We start from the raw sequence: 21788 nt of genomic DNA, 5'->3' as shown, positions 1-21788 counted from the left end.
AATGAATCCTGCATGCAAAAGACATTTCAAAGCGTTCATCATTTAACAATGGATATCGGGGAAAGACAAATATTGAACAAACAGTGCAAAGAAACATTAAAGTTACTCACAATTTTGTCTGCTATTTCCTTTGTTGCCGTAGAGGACATTTTCCTATAACGGTTTGTGCGGGCCAGCTTCCACTTTTCTTGTCTCGATACAGGGGATGGGGGGTCGATGCTTGATGAAGGATTTTCAGTGAACTCTGCGAGTTGTTCCCGCCTCTTCGTTTTCTCGTCCATAAGCTTTTTGTCTAGCAGTTCATACCCCCCTTGAGATAGGAAGTGTGGGCAATCATTGTATTTTTGAATCTCTTGCGCCCGTTTGCGTACTCCCTTACCGAGACATGCAACAATTATCGAGTATTAAATGCCACCAATTACAATTCACTAAGTAATTTACAAATACAATCAAATCTGACAAACCTGCCAATTTGGGGTTTGGCGGCTTTTTGCAAATTCCGCCCAAATAGCTGGATAAATACCATACTTCACTGTCGGCTCACTACTTGCTTGACCCTCATTGTCAGCAAACACAAATTTTGAAGTCAAATGAGACTTAAATTGCCTCCATCTACTTGCGACTGTCGACATGACCTTTTTTTTTGGCATTTTCACCTTCAGGGATGTCAAATTTGCGCTTAACATGATACTTAGAATGTCAGAATAAGTCAAGGATAAGGAAATAAACTTACAATTGAACACAAGCACGAACATATGTCAAATTAAAACTGCTTACCAAAATATCTTCCCAGACTAACTTCTTAAGATCATCCTACACATCATTCCAGGTGATGTGTACAATAGGAATCTTTTCCCGTGCGACAACCCCAAGATAACTGTGAAAATTTTCTTTGTGGGGCTCGGATCCTCTTCAAGTGGCAGGGTTGACGCTAACAAGTAGTCATGGGTGATCTAAACTTCTAGTAGTCAGCCTTTTTAGCCTGGTAGCTTGTCTAGTCTTCTTAGACGTTACCTCCGGAGGATTATCTGTAGCATTGGGTGACGGTGGGGGTGATGCCATGAGCCTGTGCATATACAAGAATATAATTAACCATATTAACATTTAAATAATATGTTAGAAGTCAAAAAATAAGTTGATTCAAAATGTATGCATTACAACTATCAGACAGGGAATAGGTATATGGTTATTTGTGCTTACGAAGTTACGTAGGAATGTTCTCCCATAAACCTTCATCATGATTAGTACGATTTGCATACACATCGTCTTCTTGTTAGTCCTCATCAACTGCAGGCATGTCTTTGGAGAAACTCGGCATGTCAATGACATCAAATGTTGGGCCATCAACAAGTTGACTTATAGAAAATGTTCTCCCTTGCAAAACTACTGACCATGTACAGTCACAAGGATCTTCAACATAAAACACCTGTCGCACTTGCACTGCCATGATGAATGGGTCATCTTTGTAACCTACCTTTTGAAGGTCTACTAACATAAATCCCATTTTGTCCTGACGCACACCGGTATTTCCATTTACCCACTGACATTTGAAGAGAGGTACTCTAAATTCACCATAATCAAGTTCTCAAATATCTTGAATGACTCCATAGTAAGCCATGCATGCTTCAATGGGATTCTTATCTGCAACACTAGAAAAGTATTCCGACTAACCATCAACAGTGACTCCACTGTTTCGAACACTGCTTCTATCATCTTATCTCAATCTTGGCTTCAACCAACTTGATGGTACCTTACCCTTAAAGCTAGGGAATTTGACACAATTGAAGAAATTTGACCTCTCAAACAATTTACTAAAAGGCTCAATCCCTCCAACTTTTAGGTAGATTAGAGAATTTGATTAATCTCTCCCTTGATTCTAATCAAATTACTGGTCCCATACCAGTAGAATTATCGAATTTGGACCTTTTACAATACTTATATCTATGACATAACTCCCTCTTTAGTTCAATACCATCAGAGATTGCAAAAAAGCCATCAGTCTTTTGGAAGTAGACCTTTCCCACAACAACATTACAGGATCTACCCTATCTTCAATCCCAGCATGTTCCTGTGATAAAAAAAATTGGATTTAAGCCACAACTTGTATCCTACCTCAATCTTTTCTTCAATCGCAGTATGCCCAAAGGAATTCCTAGCATTTGGTTACTGAAAATATGAATGTGTTAATTTAATATAAAAACTGAAAAAAAAAACACTTTTAAATATTTAACATAATTATTAAAATTTCTTTGAAAACTACAAATTTTAATAGTATAATTTTAACAAATATTTCTTATATTTCAATAAGTGCTTGATAAAAAAGTATAGTATATATAGAGTATTATGATAGAAAAAAGTTTCCAAAAAAATGAGAGAAATTTTTTATATCGTAAAAAAATATATTAAAAATGTTATTTAAAACATTATTAGATGACATAAAATCACATGCACTAATGGTTTGTTTGGTTTGTTTGGAAGGGAAGGATAGAAGAGGGAAGGATTAAAAATTTTAAATTTTCTGTCTTTCTTTTATTTGGAACATCTTGAAGAGAGAGAAAATAAAGAAAAAAAAGACCCACATATTTTTTTTTTGTTTAGAATAAAAGGTTTATTTCAATGATAATTTTTTGGACTGAATTACTCAAATAGTATTATATATATATATATATATATATATATATATATATATTTCTTTTTTTTTACACAACTAAGCAATTTTTTTAAAGAAAATATCTAAATTTTATACTACTTTTTTAATTTCATTTTATTTCCTTTCTTAAACCAAACATATTATAAGTGACACAAAATTATTTAAAAAAATATGTGTAACCTAAGTATGTGATCGTATTGTTGCTGTAGACAACAAAGTATGCGTCGAAAATTGCAAATTGCATATAGTATGACAAATTGAATGATTGCACTGTTGTTATGGGCAACACATTTTACAACGCAAAATGCATCGCACGAGAATAGAATCTGAAAAATATACAAATTCAGTGAATCTGGAAGTCGGTTTGCAACATTAGTGAACATCAGTGTGTCAATCGATTTTAATAGATTTTTTCCGATATAGTAGTATTTTATTAATCATCAGTAAATTATATTAAAAATTATAAAATTATTAGTGAAATTTATTAAATAAAAAATATATTTATGGATTTTTTATTATTAATTAAAAATTGTTAAAAATTAATAAATAGAGTCATTAAATAATAAATGAGACTTATACAAATTTGTAATTTTTAAAATAATAATGATTGTGTTTAAATTTAGAGAATATATTAGTAGTATTTTTTTATACTCTATTATATTTAACTAGATATCTCCTTTCATTTATTGCTTAAACAAAACTATTTTTTATTGTTCATTATAATTTAATTTTTTTAGTGTTAATGTTTATTGCATATATTTAAAATTAACAATTAAACATATATTTTAACTATTCATAGGTACTTTAAATATTTTAAATTATTAAAAGAAGCAAGCATAATTACTTGTGTGTATTTTATATTAAAAAAATTAATGAAAAATTATTTTATTTACTTTTCATGTATTTCATTGGCACACATTAGAAAATATTTTAAGTAAATTGAGTTTAAATATTAATACTTTAGTTTAACAATTTAATAAAAAAAAAATTATTGTTTTTTAATACATATGTTAATAAAATAATATAATACACAATATAAATGAGATATAACGTTCATATAAACATATTTAGTTAATCTTGTTGATGACTAACCTTAAGCCGCCTGATAACTTAGCTTTAGGGGTCTATCTTAATATTTCTTCTCAACCATTTTACATTTAAAATTAATATATTTGATTTTGTCAAAAGAAAAAATTACAACTATAACACTGAATCTAAGATTTTAACTTAAGAGATCCAAATTGACTTCTACTCAAATCAATAACTTAGTACATTTAATTCTTTTAAATCAATTTTCAAAATTTGATATACAAATCTAAAAATATTTATTTGTAAAAAAATACTCAAAAACGATCTTTCATTAATTTGTTTTCCATTTACCATTAATTTTTTTTTGTTGTATTTCAAGGTATTAAATACATCATTTTTTTTAATATTTTATTTACTTTTGGCATCAACTACAAATATATTTTACGATCACAAAAAAAATATTTTTTTATCAAAGATAATTTTACTTAAATGAGATAAAGATCATTAAGAATGATAGTGAATAATAAATGTCTTATTTAAATATTCAACGCAATTACATGTTTTGGACTAAAATTAAAATTACTAATTAAAATGAAACCACTCCGATCTAATTGAATATTTTCTTTATGAAATAATGAAAAAATATAAGAGAATTGATTAAAAAAACTTACATTACAATACAAACATTCCACAAGTATTGAATAAAGTATAACAGATTAAAATAATTTGTGAGAGAAGACCTCAGTTCAATTATAGTACCGGCTAGGAGCGAATACCAGTATCCAATGATCCATCCATCAAAGTTATAAATAAAATTGGAACTGCAATTATAATTAGCGCCACTTCCATTCTCACACTACTTACTCTCTTTCTCTCTCTAAAGGGTTTCCTTTGTTCTCTTCCAACTTCCAAGGTAACCATTTTAATTTTTGAGCCTCATTTTGTTGATGAGAAAATTAAAAATGAATATCATCTGGGGTACTTAAAGTTTGAGACTTTGAACAATCTTCTATTCTGGGTGTTCCACAATTTGCTGATTTTTTTTTTGGGGTCCGAAAATGAAAAGAAATAATTGAAAGATTTTTATGCTTTTCGACGTTATTCATTTTTGCTAAACAAAGTGCTTCTCATAGTAGTAGTAGTTGAAGTTATAGCTTTTTTCAATGCTACGGGAAGTGGAAATGGTAAGATCAACTATTGTTTCTGATAGGTGCTGTGCTGTTTTCTGATTAAAGAAAAAAGGAAGTTAAGGGGAGGTTAACATAAATAATCTTGTTATCTATTTGTCAGAACTTTGATTTTAATGATTCATTATGAAGAAAAAGAAGAAGAAGAAGAAGAAGAAAATATATTCTGATTAGTGTTTCAACATTGAGGTTGAAGAGATTGCTTGATGTATGGAAGGGGTTGAGTCACATGGCTGTGTTTGCTGGGTTTAAGGTTTTAGGATGAGAGGTTAAGGGCTGTTTAGAAGACATGCTTCATCATGTTGGCTCGCTTGAAATTAGTCCAAGATTTGAGATTCAAAAAGAGTGGCTAGTTACTTTAATTTGTTGCTTCACGTTAAATTGTAGTTCATTGGTTCTGTGTAACTTGTATCTTGCTGTGACCATGTGAGTGATGGACTCTGTTGTGCATTTACTGTTTTAAGTAAAATCACTTAAGTATGAACTACTGTGCTTTGTTAATGTTTTCATTTCTAGGTTGGTTTAAAACCAAGGGTTCTTGGTCTGATTTATAGCATATTGATTTTGTAATCAAGTACATAAATCCTTTTAGTATTTTCAATATCTTGCTTTATTTATTTCTGTTGATAAATAACAGCAGATTAAAAGAAGAGTGCTATGTTTTGTAGGCTGAGGGTAATTCTGATGAATTTTTTCTTGGTAGTTGCCCTCTTGTTTTAAATGTTTACCTATTATAATGCTTATTTAAGGTAAGCTCATTTTTAAAGTGGGCAAGAATGCATTCATGATCTTAAGCAAGTAAAATTCGAGTGACAATGTAGTTTAGATTAGAAAATAGTATATTATCCAGTCCAGTGCACATTCCTAATCTCTGCAATCGTGGTCATTTGTCAATAATTATTTTGAACTCACTGTTAGCAAGTGTCAGTACAATTGCAATATCCCTTTCAGTTTTTTGCCATATCTTCCTTGGTTCTTAAATTCATAAAACGTGCACAATTGCCAATTTGATTGAAACATTTGTACTAGTGCATGTGAAAGGATAATGCCTATCTAATGTGAGTTTGATGCCAAAGTGACTAAGATGGGGATCTTAACCAGATAAAATTCAGGAGACAATCACATCGTGGCAAACATTTCTAAAACTAGTGGCTTGGATAAGAAAGTATTACTAATATTCAGCACAAAACCTTAATCCCTGCAATCATGGTCATTTGTCATTAATTATTTCGGCCTCACTGTTAGTAATGTCCAGTACAATTGCAGTAAGCCAACTTTTTGTTTAATGAAGCTATTATTAAAATTGTTCAGGAATTGGCTAATTTGAGATATTGATGTAGACTCTATAGTCTACATTGGGCTAGGACTCAACTAGCCAAAAATTGTAACCAGAGAGCATTTAAGCCAATATTGAGAGAATAATGGCTTCTTTTTATATGTTTGTGGAACTGAATTTTACTTGGGTCAATCTTGATAGAATAATGGCATTCAGGAATTTCATTTAAAATTATGCTGTCCTATTTTATTAAAATGATTATTATTCTCAACTGATATGCTCCTTCAACTTAGAGTGTCTACCAGTTTTTAATATATGAATTCTATTGTGGTGTCTTACAAGTGTATGATCTATCTCCTTCAACTTAAAATTGTCACTATTACTTGTTAGTGCACACTGCTATTTAGAGTCATGGATATGCGTGGATTTGAACATTTGCCAAGTATGTGTGATTTTATATACAGCACATAGAATCTACCATTACCATGTTTTAATATATGAATTCTGTTATGGTGTCTTACAAGTTATTTTTTCAAAATAAATGATCCTTAAATCAGTTTGGACCAGTTAAGAGTAGTTCAGAAAGTAGTTCAGTTCGAAGCGGTTCAATTCAGTTCTATGTGACTCCAAAACAGTTCGGTTCAGTTCACCTGAACCGTTTTACAGTTCAGTTCAGTTTGGAACTGTTAACCGTAGTTCAGTTTGAATTCAACAGCCCATGTTCATGTAAGTGAACAAGCAGTGAAACTTACTTTCATAGATCATTGTCAAGCCATGTTTGTCAATAAAGTCAGATTCAGATACCCTTTAAAAATCCCATTTTTAAGTGTCCTTTGTTGTTTACATGCTCGTTCCTTGCCTCCTTATGTGAAAGCCATCAATTGGAACACCTCCCACAACTTTGTTCAAAACAACCCCCTCCTTTCTCTCTTGGAAAGGTGCAAGTCATTGGACCAGTTAAAGCAAATCCAGGCTCAGACGGTCTTGACTGGCTTGGTTAACGATGGCTTTGCCATGAGTTGTCTTGTTGCATTCTGTGCTTTATTGGAGTCGTAAGCCCTTGAGTATTGTACCAAAATCTTGTATTGGATTCATGAACCAAAAGTGTTTTCCTGGAATGTGACAATTAGGGGATACGTGGAAAGCGAGGACTTGGAAGGAGCTGGTCTGTTGTACAAGAGGATGTTGCGATGTGGTGTTTTGAAGCCGGATAATCTCACTTACCCTTTGTTGATCAAGGATTGTTCTTGTCCATCTATGAATTGTGTTGGTTTTACAGTACTTGGGCATGTGTTGAGGTTGGGTTTTGAATTTGATATATTTGTGCACAATGCGTCAATCACTATGCTACTTTTGTATGTAGAATTGGAGGCAGCATACGATGTGTTCAATAAAGGTTGTGTGAGAGACTTGGTAACATGGAATGCGATGATTACTGGGTGTGTTAGAAGAGGACTAGCTAATGAGGCTAAAAAACTCTACCGGGAAATGGAGGCAGAGAAAGTGAAACCAAATGAGATTACAATGATTGGGATTGTCTCTGCTTGTTCTCAATTGCAGGATTTGAATCTTGGCAGGGAGTTTCATGATTATCTCAAAGAACATGGCCTTGAGTTGACAATCCCACTCAATAATTCACTTATAGACATGCATTTGAAGTGTGGAGACCTGTTGGCTGCATGGGTTCTATTTGCTAACACAGCATATCAGACCCTTGTTTCATGGGCTACAATGGTTTTGGGATATGCCAGATTCTGTTTCTGGGTGTTGCTCCCGAGCTTTTGCATACTATTCCAGAGAAGAGTGTTGTGCCTTGGAATGCAATCATTAGTGGCTGTGTCCAAGCTAAGAATGGTAAAGACACATTCGATCTATTCAATGAAATGCAGATTAGGAAAATAGACCCTGATAACGTGACATCCACAGTCTGAATGGATTTATGAATGCCTGGTTTCATTAACAAAACAACTAGAGCTTATTGTATTTTCACATGATATTCTTGGTGATGGAGATAACCTTTTTTCCAAAACTTGTCAGCCATTTTGCTATATTTGTGCTCATCTAGTTACACTCTTCCCTGGACAGCCTGCGCTTATTTTTTTGTTCTATCCGGGTACGTAAATAACATGAAGGCATGTCTCTCCCGTCCTGCATCCTTTCACTGATTTCAATCTTCTCGAGCCTCTTCATATAACTTGTAAGTTCTTCATTTCAAAAGAATGCAGAGTAAGTATTTGGTTAGAATTTGTGGCTCTACTTCAGTGTCTTAATTGGAAAACTTGAAGACATATCGTCCACATAAACAAATATTCTCTTTCTTAGTCAACCACATGCTCTCTGTATCCTCTTTGCCTGTATGGAGTTTATTATGCTTCAGACTGTGGGCATCATGTTAAAAACACCACCCATTCTGCTAAATTGTGTCAAATTTGTTATATGTTGCTAGGATGAGATGAACTGGTCCGTGTTTATGAATGCATTGGGTTCACTCTCTCCCAAAGTTGGAAGTTGCATGGGTTCTCTTTTTCCTTTTCTTTCATTAAGCATTCTACTTAGTTGAAGAAATATCATAAAATACACGTGTGAATTGTCCAAGCTTCAATGGTTTGGTTGTGGAGATTAAACAATATGCAGAATATGATTTTAATACATTGGATTATCATTTTTTTGTACTTGCTTTTGCCCCTAGTTATTGCCCTTGCTTAAACTTCCCTCCTTATGATGGTCAATTCTCCTACTCATGGCTTGGTTTGCCTCTGCCAGCTTGCTGTAATCTTTTATAATTACAAAGCTTTAACATGATCAATAATTGTTCTGCCAGATGAAAAAATGAGAGGGAAGACAGAGAGAGAGAGGGAGAGAGAGAGGGAGAGATAGGGTGAGTGAGAGAGGGTGACTTCAAGGGAGACAGTGGGAGAGAGAGAGACAAGGACGACATCCACATACAGATAGTGAGAGGAGATGGAACATCAGACATGGAGGACACAATCAACAAAGGGGCCTTGCAGAGAGAGGGAATGTAAACTACGAGGAGGACAGCAGCTCTATCATCAATGAAGGAGAATGGGTTGAAGTAACCCATAGGAGGAAAAGGAAGATGGCAGTTAACAGAGGCACATCAAAGTTCAGCAACCATCAATGGCAAGATAGGAGAGTAACATGGAGAAACAAGGCTGATGTAACGACTTTTTACTTCTCTAGATTCCCTACAGGGGTAAATGAGAATGATTTATGGCAGACTTTCCAAAGATGGGGCAAGGTGTGGGAGGTTTTCATTCCCAAATCTAAAAACAAGGAAGGTCATAGATTTGGTTTTGTCAGGTTTAAGGAGGTTGAAGATGAACAGAGGTTGGAAAGAGAGTTAGATAACAACATTTTCTTTGGAGGGATGAAAATGTTTGTTAACCGACCTAAATTTGAAAGGGGTAAGGTGATTCGAAGAAACCAACATGCTAACACTATACCTGGAAAGGTGAGTATACAAGAGGTGCCCAAACGTAACCGAGGAGACTTGAAAATTAACTTCAATGGTGGAAGACTTTGGTCGTATGTCGAGGTGGTTAGGGCGGCGTCACCAGGAGAGAGTAGCTTATGTAATCAGAAGGATGACTTCCAGGGAGCTAAAAAGGATGTCCATAGACCAGTGGTCCTGAATCCAACCATGGAGCAGAAGGAGTGGTTACAGAAGGCTTGGGTGGGGAGACTGAAGAATAGAGGCATGTTTGAAAGGGTGGAGGAGGAACTGAAATGGGTGCTAGACTCGGAAGTTACCCCTCGTTATTGGGTTGATGACTGGATCATCCTACCTAACATGGATGACGCTAAGGCGGTTCGGCTTATAAATGAAGAAACGGTGAACGGGTCCACACCCATCCTGGACCTTCAGAAGTGGTCCCACGATATTCGACCAACACACAGGCTTGCGTGGGTCCTTCTGTGGGGTCTTCCGCCGACGGCATGGGAGGCGGAATATATGGAGAAGGTGGTGGCGGAAATTGGTGAGATGGTGGAAGTGGATGAAATTGTGGAAGAGCGACGGCGGTTGGACGTGACGAGAATACTGATTAGGACGAAGATGAGGCCGGGGATCCAGATGGCGGTGCTGGCCGTCATCGACGGCGTTGAAATCTCTCTCGACGTGGTTGAAGACACGAGTAAATTGGGAGTGAAGATGAAACCACAGTGAACCATCAGTTGACTTCCGCCATCTCCATTCTCGACGGAGCCAAACAGTCCAGCAATCGTCGGAGACGATATTCCCGGGGCCGATATCGACGGCGACTTCACTGACAGCGGCTTCGACGACATCGACGGTGGTTACTCCAACCATTGGAGTCAGCCCCAATCGCTCCAGGCGCGTCGTGACCAATGGGTTCAAGCTATTGGTCGTTGTTGCTTGGACCGGTCCTTCATTGAGAGTGATGACGTGGACCAATCACATGTCGACAGCAAGATCATGGACCAACACCCAACCGTTGAGGTTGGCGTGTCCCAGGAACCCAGCAATGGTCACATGCTTCCGAAAAGGAATGCATTAAATGATATGGCACAGAGGGGGAGGAGAGGTAACACGCAAATAGAAAAAGAAAAGAACAGGTCACATGGTGCAGAGGAGGGTCAGCAAAAGAATCCTAATGAGGTTACCCCTGGAGACACAGCCCGAGACACAGAGGGGGAGAAGGAGAAAGAAAAGCCATTTGAGGAAAGTCTACCAAATACCAATGTTCAGGCCAACAATAGGGTCAGTCAAACCAATATATCCCTAGGCTATTCTGATATCCGTGTGGAAGGGGGGATTTGGGCCAGCGGCCACATGGCCCAATTCCTGCTGCTACTAAGTTCCATGTTAGAAGAAAGGAGGCTCTGGAGATTACAGGAGAGGCCCAAATTAATATGGAACCAATCGTGGACCTATTATCAACTTCAAAAGTGGTATCATTGACAAAATATAAGGGGGAACTGAGGGGCACTTCTACCACTGAAGCCACAGAACATGACCCAAACAGCAATCACCAAGACAATAGCTTAGGGCAAGTCAACAAATATAACCACAATATTTTGGAAAAGCAATATGCCCTAGTAAAAGACATGGGTCTAACCCATGGGGAGGACAGTCAGAAGGTTAAGGGCATGATGCTAGATATGGAAAAGAGAGATAACAATGTGGCAGCTGAGATGGGATTTAAATATCATCAATCATGATTATTCTTTCTTATAATTCAAGAGGTTTGGGCAGGGGGATTAAGTGGGCTGCCATTAGGAGGCTCAATTTAAAACACAAGGTGGATCTTGTGTGCATTCAAGAAACAAAAAAGGAACGTTTTGATAAGATCATCTGTCAGTCTATATGGGGGGACTCTACTGTCTCTTGGGATAATATCCCCTCAGTCCAGGCATCTGGCGGTTTGCTCTACAAGTGGAATAACTTAACTTTCGAGGTGGAAAGAAGGGTCAAAGGTAGAAACTTCTTAATGCTGGAGGGGAGATGGGTGAAAGAAAATCAGAGGCTGTACATAGTTAATGTTTATGCCCCTTGTGATCTAGCTGGGAAAAGAGCCTTGTGGGATGAGTTGAGGCAGTTGAAGGTTTCTAATCCTAATGGTTTATGGTGTTTCCTAGGGGATTTTAACAGCATCAGGAGTCAGGAGGAAAGAATTGGCTCATCCCAAAGGATTGCTGGCACTTTTGACATCTCAGATTTCAATGATTGGATATTTGAGATGGAGCTTCAGGAAATTAAGTGCTTTGGTAGCAGGCTTACTTGGTTTAGGCCCAATGGTAGTGTGAAGAGCAGACTTGATAGATTTCTGGTTTCAGATCAATGGATATCTCTATGGCCTGATAGCTTTCAGCATGTCCTTCATAGGGATTTCTCAGATCATTGTCCAATCATCTTGAAAACAAGGATGGTGGACTGGGGTCCTAAGCCTTTTCGGGTTGTGGACTGGTGGCTCAATCAAAAAGGGTACCAAAGAATGGTGAAGGAGGCTTGGATCAGAGATCAACAGGGTGGTTGGGGGGGAATTGTTCTTAAAAACAAATTGAGGAACCTAAGATATTCTATAAAACAATGGAGTAAAGACAATGGGGATATTAATGCCAACAAGAATCAGAATTTGAGGCAGAAGTTATATGATTTGGAAACCATAGCATCTGATAGAATTTTGTCCGAAGATGAGGTTAAGGCCAAGAAATCCATCCAACAAGACCTGTGGGATGCTTCAAATGCCTATGAATCTCTGTTGAGACAGAAATCTAGGGCTAAGTGGATCAAGGAAGGTGATAGCAACTCAGCATACTTTCACAAAGTTATAAATTTCAGAAGAAACTACAATGCTTCTCAGGGACTCCTCATTGATGGTGTATAGGTTCAGCAGCCTAACCTAGTCAAGAATGAAGTTATTAATTTCTTTCTTGATAGGTTCATTGAAGAGAACTTTTTTAGACCTTCTCTGGATGGGGTCTATTTCCCCATGATTGATCAGAGGCAAAGGGAGGGGATGACTGTACCTTTTTCAGATCAAGAGCTCAAAGATGCTGTTTGGAGTTGTGGTGGGGATAAATGCTCGGGGCTGGATGGTTTTAATTTCAACTTTATCAAGGAATTTTGGGGGGTGTTGAAACCTGATTTCAGAAGATTTGTGGATGAATTCCATGTTCATGGCAGCTTCCCTAGAGGCAGCAATGCCTCCTTTTTGGCTCTTATTCCTAAAACAACCCACCCTCAGTCTTTAAATGATTACAGATCCATTTCTCTTATAGGTTGCATGTATAAAGTAATAGGCAAACTTTTGGCAAACAGGTTGAGGAGTGTGTTGTCTGGGATAATTGATGAAAGGCAGTCAGCTTTCATAAAGGATAGACATATCCTTCATGGCATTCTGATTCTTAATGAGGTGGTTGAGGAAGCTATAAAGAGAAAGAAGCCAGCTATGGTTTTCAAAGTGGATTTCGAAAAAGCTTATGATTCTGTATCTTGGTCTTTTTTGGACTACATGCTGGTAAGGTTAGGTTTCTGCCTCAAATGGAGAAAGTGGATTACTGCTTGCCTCCAATCAGCCACCATTTCAATCCTAGTTAATGGAAGTCCTACAAAGGAATTTGTCCCTACTAGAGGCTTGAGGCAAGGGGATCCTTTAGCCCCTTTGCTCTTTAATATAGTGGGTGAAGGTCTCACCGGTATGATGAGAGAGGCTCTTAACAAAAACCTTTATAGAAGCTATCTGGTTGGGAAGCAAAAGAAGCCTACAAATATCCTGCAATACGCTGATGATACAGTCTTTGTTGGTGAGGCTTCTTGGGAGAATGTCATTGTCTTGAAGGCCATGCTTAGAGGTTTTGAAATGGCTTCTGGTCTAAAGATCAACTTTGCCAAAAGTCACTTTGGGATTTTTGGGGTTCAAGCTAATTGGGTTCATGATGCTGCCCAATTTTTGAATTGTAGACAGATGGATATCCCTTTTCATTACCTGGGTATGCCTATTGGGGTCAAGCTTTCAAGTCGGGTGGTATGGGAGCCTCTGATCAGTAAATTTGAACCTAAGCTATCCAAATGGAACCATAAAAACTTATCCATGGGTGGCAAGGTCACTTTGATAAAGTCTATTTTGAATGCCCTTCCAATTTACCTATTATCTTTTTTCAAGATACCTCAAAGAATAGTTGACAAGTTGGTGTCTCTCCAAAGGAATTTTATGTGGGGAGGGGATCAAGATCATAAGAAAATCCCTTGGGTGAAGTGGGATGTTATCTGTCTACCCAAGAATGATGGGGGCCTGGGGATCTAGGATCTCTCTAAATTCAATGCAGCTTTGAGGGGTAGATGGATTTGGGACTTATCCTCCAATCAGCATCAGTTATGGGTCAGAGTTTTAAATTCCAAATATGGAGGGTGGTCAGAATTACAAAATGGCAGAGACAAAGGATGGCATTCCCAATGGTGGAGGGATCTTAGAAAGCTAAATCAGCAGACTGACTTCAGCATTATCCATCAAAATATGGCTTGGAAGGTTGGATGTGGGGATAAAATAAATTTCTGGAAAGATAACTGGTTGGGAGAGGATTGTATCCTTCAGCAGAAGTATAATCAGCTTTTTCTGATTAGCAAACAACAGAATTTTCCCATTTCTAAGATGGGCAATTTTTCTCATAATATATGGAGCTGGGATCTGAAGTGGAGAAGGAACTTATTTGATCATGAGGATGAAGTAGCAGTGGCTTTAATGGAAGACATTACTGCTATTCTTATTCAGCGTCATCTACTGGACACCATGGTTTGGAAAGCTGATCCCAGTGGTCTGTATTCCACCAAGTCAGCCTATAGGCTAATGATGACATACAACAGATCTGTTTCTGATGGGAGGATTTTCCAGACAATATGGAAGTTAAAAATCCCCCCAAGGGCTCTGGTTTTCTCTTGGAGGCTTATTAAGGATAGGCTCCCCACTACTACCACTAGGGCTAATCTCCTTAGAAGAAATGTGTCCATTCAGGAAACTGAGTGCCCACTTTGTGGGATTGAGCAGGAGGAGGCTGGTCACCTTTTTTTCAACTGCAAAATGACTATGGGCTTGTGGTGGGAATCCATGAGATGGACTTAGGTCATAGGTGCTCTTCCATCTAATCCAGCAAGTCATTTTATCCAATTTTGTGATGGTTTTGGTGAAGGGAGAAATCATAGCAGATGGTGTGGGTGGTGGATTGCTTTAACTATCACCATTTGGCAGCATAGGAATTTTCTGTTATTTCAGGGCATTCTTTTCGATTCTTCCAAAGTGATGGATGATGCTTTATTTCTAGCTTGGTCTTGGTTAAAAGCTAGAGAGAAAGGTTTCAACACTCTGTTTAACCATTGGTCTACCAATCTTTCGGAGTCCTTTGGTTAATCTAGGTTGATTTTCCTTATTGTGGTGGGGTTTTGTTGGGTTTCTCCTTTGTTTTTGGAGGGTGGCACCATAGGAGTCTTGTTTTTGTTTTTAATCAGTACTTCTGGTACTGACATGTTTATTAATGCTATATATTTTCTGCCTTCCAAAAAAAAAATAATTGTTCTGCCAATATGATTTCTTTGATAAGATTGTTCAAGACTAATTTATATGATTCTCCATGACAAGAAATCTTTATATAATTGTATTAGAGTTGTAACAGAATCATAAAGAAGATAAGAGAGATATTTGAGAGAAAAAGAGAATTTAACAGAGAGAAATGAAAATGATATTAAGCCACTCAACAGTATAGTACAGTCTGGTATTTATAGACCAGAAAAGTCAGTTACAACAACTAACTAACTCCTAACTAGCTCACTTTAGCTGAGAGTGCAGTTGAATACTGCAACTCTCTGTGTATTACTCTAATACTGTTAAATTGTCTTTCTCTCAAATATCCCCCTTTTCTGTTTTAAGTTTGCTTTCACTTTTAATTACATAAATGTCACAATGTTTCACTTTGTTTACTGTTTTTAAAATTTTGTACAAGTAACACAACACAATAAAAAGTTGTTTCTTCAGTGTCTACTATACAAACTTTTGAGAAAAAAATAAACTGAAAATATGGTGGCATATTTGTAATTGAAAATGGAAATAGAAAATATTTTCTAGAACCAAATGGTCCCTTGATTTACCAAATTTCTGTGTACTAGATATGTACAGTGTCATTGACACTGATAAACTCTAAAGTTTGAATTGATTTTTTGCATATCTCTGTTCACTTCCCTTCAAGCAAAAATGCATTGGCATGTTATGAGTAAAATCGACCGAAATTATTTGGCCTCTAAATATACATTAACTGTTTTGTTTGTTTGATGCAGAAATGTCGATTATATCACGCAGAGGCATCTGTTACATGCCAAGACTAGATGCAGCAAAAGTATCTGCTGCTTTGCTAGAGAAAGGCCAAAATCGTGTCATAGATGCTTCACTTACACTTATTCGAGAAAGAGCAAAGCTTAAGGCATGCCATATTTGCTTTTATCTTGGTTGACTGAATTTGTGTTGATTTATTGTTGTGTCCTTTGTCCCCCAAATTTATATTTTATTTCAGTGATTTTTATTATAAGATTTGCATGAAAGTAATATAAATGTAGAAGTTGCTTTTCTCCAGGGAGAACTTGTGCGTGCTTTGGGAGGTGCTAAAGCAACTTCAACTCTTCTTGGAGTTCCTTTGGGACATAATTCATCGTTCCTTCAAGGGCCTGCATTTGCACCTCCTCGCATTAGGGAGGCCATTTGGTGTGGTAGCACAAACTCAACAACTGAAGAAGGTAGTCATATGGGTTTCCTTTGGATAGTAAAAATCTTCGATAGTGTTTTTGGTTTTAGCATAGCTTAAATTTTGCTTTGTAAGCTCATCTTCAATTGTTAATCGATTGTTTCCAACAAATCTTGTTAGTGGAAGATTCGAGAATACAAAACTCTTATCGGATTGGAACTTTGAAATTATGGATTATTTCTTTAGATTCGTAAAAATACTGGAATTTTATGTTGTTCACATTTCAATTACCATAGACATGTTTTCCCTTCTCTTCTGGCTGTATTCTCCTAGTATAGCATGGACTTCTGTGATGTTGCCTGCTCACCTGTATCTAGTTATTCTTTGTCTGTGAATCTACAGTAGTCATGGAAGCGACTTATTTCGTGGGATATAGCTCACTTACAATCTTATTTCACATGTCTTCATCATTCTTGTTTTGTGCCTGCAACTACTTGTAAATTATGATAATAAGAAGCTTATAATAGCATGATTCTGATTATGCAGGCAAGGAATTACAAGATGCACGAGTGCTAACTGATGTTGGTGATGTTCCTATCCAAGAAATTCGAGATTGTGGGGTAGATGATCATAGATTAATGAATGTAATTGGTGAATCTGTAAAGTTAGTGATGGAGGAGGTAAATTCTCAATTTGTGAGCCCGTGCTTGGAATGCTGTCAAATTATTTGGGATTATTAAATTACAGTTCCACAACATGCAATATATGTCATTTCTTCTTCTTTTTTAATTCATTTTTTTCTTATTATTTTCAGACTTCAGGGCATTGTGATTTATATTTGATAAAGTTTACAGAAAAGAAAAAAAAACTGTGAAGTGTTTTTACTTTTCTAGTATCAGCATTATCTATTGGTGTTTGATTGCATCTTTCCCCCTCCCCATTAGTAGTATTTTCTGAAGCTTCATATTCCTCAGTTTTTCTTTTGTTCTTGTTATTAGTTTTTGGTGCCAGAAATTTGTAGCTAATCAAACTATAAAAAGGAAAATGCAGTTGAGGTCAATTTTCACACCCTTTTCTACAAGCTACAGCTACAGCTATTGCTACAAGATAGTTATTTGTAATGTGAATACGGAAGTAACTAGCTATACACTAACAGTTTACGTCTTAAACTTTAATATTGGCATTCATTTTGAAAAACCACTGCCGTTAAGGAAGAAATTATCAGTTTAATAGATTAGTCATGGAAAATTGCATTTGCTTAGGTCTTTTAACAGAGCAAGATCCTCAGTCCTGATTAATAAATAAGTTTTGAAAAGAATATTGGTCTCTTGGGAATTGTTTGAACATGAGTATGGAAGGATCCATGTGTGGCATGACAAGACCATATCTTTGATGATCCCTGTATTTCATTATTTGGATTTATTTATCTGAAAACTTAACTTGTTGTGGAATTATTCTTTTTTTGGTGAAAATAACAGCAAATTTTTTGGATCAAATCTACTATCACTTGAATTATCATAATTTTTCCATTTTCTGACAAGTTGCTGTTTGAACTTCATATTAGCATAACTCTCATGGTGTTTACATCCTTCTAGGATCCATTACGTCCATTAGTTTTAGGCGGTGATCACTCAATATCATTTCCAGTTATCAGAGCTGTCTCTGAGAAGCATGGAGGACCAGTTGATGTTCTTCATCTTGATGCGCATCCTGATAACTATGATGCCTTTGAAGGAAACATTTATTCACATGCTTCTTCTTTTGCTCGAGTCATGGAGGGTGACTATGTTCGACGTCTCTTGCAGGCAATTCTTTGATGTTTGCATATTTATATTTATAATCTAAACACTTTAATTTATTCAGACATTTCTTAACATAAACCATGGTTTTTCTGTGATAACATGCTATTAGGGGTGTTCAAAAAAACTGGTTCGGATTGAACCAGATTGTAACCAAACCTAAATCAAATTGGTTTTTCTCCAAACTAGTTCAAGAAAAAATGAGTGTACTATTTTATAAAACCAATTTGGTTAACCAAATTGTTTCTACAAAATCAGTTCGGTTAATCGAACTGGTTTTTATTTAAATATTTTTTTATTTGAAAAAAATAGTTCAAAAACTAGTTCGAAAACCAGTTTGAAATTGGTTTGACTCTTAGAACTAGTTTAAAATTGGTTAAAAATTAGTTTAGTTTAGAACCAGTTTTTTAAAATCAGTTTCACTATTTAGATATAAAACCAAACTGTTAAAACAATTTGAAACCAATTCGGTTTGATTTTTTTACTGAACTAGTTTTTGCACACCCCTACATGCTATTACTTTGCAAAGAAAATGTGTTTTGTTGAAATTTAGTTTGATTATGTTCAACCATCCTATCAAAATGATTCTCTAGTTCTACTAACTGAATTTATTTGATCAATGGGAAAGAAGACATGCATGTTTCTTTCACTTCTTTAACTTTTGTCTAAATATTTCAAGATTCATCTATGTTTTGTGTTGATATATATGTATACATCACATATTCATCAATTTATTTCAGGTCGGTATAAGATCAATAACAGCTGAAGGGCGTGCACAAGCCAAAAAATTTGGTGTTGAGCAATATGAAATGCGAACATTTTCAAGAGATCGCCACTTTTTAGAGAACCTGGTCTCTATCCCTCTTTGCCTCTCTCTGTGTGTATATGTGTGTGCATTGGGCATGTGTCTTTTCTTTTATACACACGCACACTCACACTGATGCATGCTGTTTCATGTCACCCTGTATCTATCAAGCATGGCCCAGAAACCATACCTATTGTGTCCATGTTGACTACCAGCTTGATGCCAAGGCATACATGCTGGATATGTTCCCTCAACCTTGTAGCCTTAAGGAAACCTCCGGGAAGTAAAGCAAATTTTCAAGGATACCTTTCGACCTGAATCAAATTGTTTTCTACAAAGGATTGAGGGCTGAGGGTGTATGTTGACATGTCTCTAAAATAATTCTTTAGAAATTTCAACCATTTATATGTACAAACTTCTGCATTTTTATATAACAACAATTTTTACTATCACATTGAAGAATTGACTTTTTGGCACTTCTCTATCCTATCCATGCTTTCAATTTCCAAGGTTTCTATGCATTTGTTTTGGTGGGGAAGGGAATGGGGTTCTTTTGGGGCAAAAATATTGTCCCAGATGGAATTTAATGTCATTTGTTTTTAGATTTGGTGCTATTATGGTTTTTAAACCTTGGAGATTTTGATTTTGCAGAAACTAGGGGAATGGGGTTCTTTTGGGGCAAAAATATTGTCCCAGATGGAATTTAATGTCATTTGTTTTTAGATTTGGTGCTATTATGGTTTTTAAACCTTGGAGATTTTGATTTTGCAGAAACTAGGGGAAGGTGTTAAAGGTGTATATATCTCAATAGATGTGGATTGTCTCGATCCCGCCTTTGCTCCAGGAGTGTCTCACATAGAGCCAGGAGGTCTTTCTTTTCGTGATGTTCTCAACATCCTGCACAATCTTCAAGGTGATGTTATTGCTGGAGATGTGGTCGAATTAAACCCACAACGTGACACCGTTGATGGAATGACTGCCATGGTAGCTGCTAAGCTGGTCCGAGAACTGGCTGCAAAGATTTCTAAATGATGATCTCCTGCCTCCCCTTGATCTCTTGATCTTTACTTCAACCCACTCATTCCCTAAAATGCACCTGAAAGGACAACTTTTCAGTGTGGCATCCAATTTTCACTACATTTAATTTGAAGCATTCATAGAAGAACATGGTCTATAATCAAATGGTTTTTTGTAGGACTGTTGGTTTTCTGTTCAGTTGTAGTTGTACTTGTTTTTGCTGTTTCGAAATTCTGCAAGGACTTTGCAATAATTCCAATAGTATCTTTTGCATGTTTAAGTCTGATATATAAAGATAACAAGAATGACTACATATGCAGCAACAGTCAAAGCTTGTTTTCGATGAGTTTTGTGAATTACTCGAGGGAGGGGTTAAAATTTTCATTTTTGAATTAAGAGAATGATAGAAAATAATTAATGATTTATTTTAAGATTTCATGATAATTGTAAATTAAATTAAAATTAATATCACAAGATAAATCTCTTAACGTCAATCATATGTACATTTTTATCCTTGCAAACATTTATTTTTCTAAAAGCAATTGGATTAAAAATTCCATGAAACCATACATGTATGTTACATTATTTTCTCATCTAGTTGTCCCACTTGTTATTCTGACCTATAATTTTATTTATATCAAGCCTGAGCTTCTTTGCTGCAACACAGAAATGATGTGCACTTATGAATTAATTTAAAATTAATGGTTCAAATAAGAATCGAACATGTGACTTTTCAGTTATTAGCACAATGCTCTAAGCAAGTGAGTTAATAAGTCAATTATGTTATAAAAATAAATAATGTTGTTATACATAACACTAAATTTTTTAATGTATATTTAATGCGCATGTAAATTTAAATAATAAATTTTGTAACAATTAATTTTGATATAACTCATACGAATTATTTAATTCATATAATTTTTTATAAATAAAAAATATTTACTATTAAAAATTTTAATATATTAATAAATTAATAAATTAAAAAAACATATTTTTGAAAAAATTAAAAAAAAACTTATGAATTACATGATCTGTTTTACTTTTTTTCAAAAATAATTTTTTTAATTTATTAATACATTAAATTTTTTAATAGTAAATATTTTTTATTTATAAAAAAATATACATATTAAATAATTCTTATGAGTTATATTAAAATTAATTGTCACAAAATTTATTATTTAAATTTACATGCGCATTAAATATATATTAGAAATTTTAATGTTATGTATAGCAACATTATTTATTTTATAACATAATTGACCTACATTTGGGCGTATTGGGTGCGCATAATAGTGCCGTGAAATGATGACAAGAGTAGCTTCTTATTCACAAGTTTTATGTTGTACCCCTTTCCTAGTAAAATACATTTTTGTATTCATATTAGTTGTAATTGCTTACTAACCATTATTTTGTTAGCCTTCTATTCATAAAGTTGTAAGAGTTTACTTCATTAAAATAATATTAAAAAATAAAATTTATGCATACCATAAAACATAATAAGTCCCAAAATATCATATTGTTTATAATAAAATGTCCATAAATGATCAAAGTAACAAAATAGTGCAAATACCATGTGTCCATAAGTACAAATCAAAGTAAAAGTTCATAAGCAAAAACTAGAAAATAAAAGTTTCATAATTTCAGAATCTTCAACATTTCAATCATTTAGGTTCAATATCTTCATCACTATTGTCCTCTTCTTCCTCACCGCTTCATCAAACTCTTCCTCGGATGCTTCAAGGTTAAAATTATCAATGCCATCTAAATTTGTATGGCTTAAATTTCCAATTTTGACATTTGCATACTTAACACTACCAAC

The 21788-nt window shown here is 35.4% G+C and overlaps 3 protein-coding genes across 4 annotated transcripts; all 3 read left to right on the top strand.

The window, feature by feature from the left end:
- Window positions 1–4423: 4423 nt before the first annotated feature.
- LOC114417391 (arginase 1, mitochondrial-like) lies at window positions 4424–20294 on the top strand. Of its 2 annotated transcripts, none has more exons than XM_028382579.1 (7): window positions 4424–4592; window positions 15948–16090; window positions 16241–16400; window positions 16895–17028; window positions 17944–18153; window positions 18888–18998; window positions 19604–19690. In XM_028382579.1, exons 2-7 carry the CDS (start codon window positions 15950–15952, stop codon window positions 19673–19675), a joined length of 828 nt encoding a protein of 275 aa, XP_028238380.1. In that variant the 5' UTR covers window positions 4424–4592; window positions 15948–15949; the 3' UTR covers window positions 19676–19690. The 2 variants fall into 2 exon arrangements, with proteins under 2 accessions (XP_028238380.1, XP_028238372.1); XM_028382571.1 differs by lacking the exon at window positions 19604–19690 and adding an exon at window positions 19724–20294 and having other exon boundaries at window positions 4427–4592.
- LOC114387632 (pentatricopeptide repeat-containing protein At2g22410, mitochondrial-like) lies at window positions 6917–8073 on the top strand. Its single transcript, XM_028347869.1, has 3 exons — window positions 6917–7194; window positions 7273–7825; window positions 7894–8073. The coding sequence occupies exons 1-3, from the start codon at window positions 6917–6919 to the stop codon at window positions 8071–8073; spliced, it is 1011 nt and encodes a 336-aa protein (XP_028203670.1).
- On the top strand, window positions 11341–12510 carry LOC114387542. The gene has a single exon (XM_028347770.1). The coding sequence runs from the start codon at window positions 11341–11343 to the stop codon at window positions 12508–12510; it is 1170 nt and encodes a 389-aa protein (XP_028203571.1).
- Window positions 20295–21788: the final 1494 nt, after the last annotated feature.

The sequence above is a fragment of the Glycine soja genome, chromosome 1 (genome assembly GCF_004193775.1).
Source record: "Glycine soja cultivar W05 chromosome 1, ASM419377v2, whole genome shotgun sequence".
Lineage (NCBI taxonomy): Eukaryota > Viridiplantae > Streptophyta > Magnoliopsida > Fabales > Fabaceae > Glycine > Glycine soja.
The sequence above is the reverse complement of the archived record's forward strand: the minus strand, read 5'-3'. Positions and strand labels throughout refer to the sequence as shown.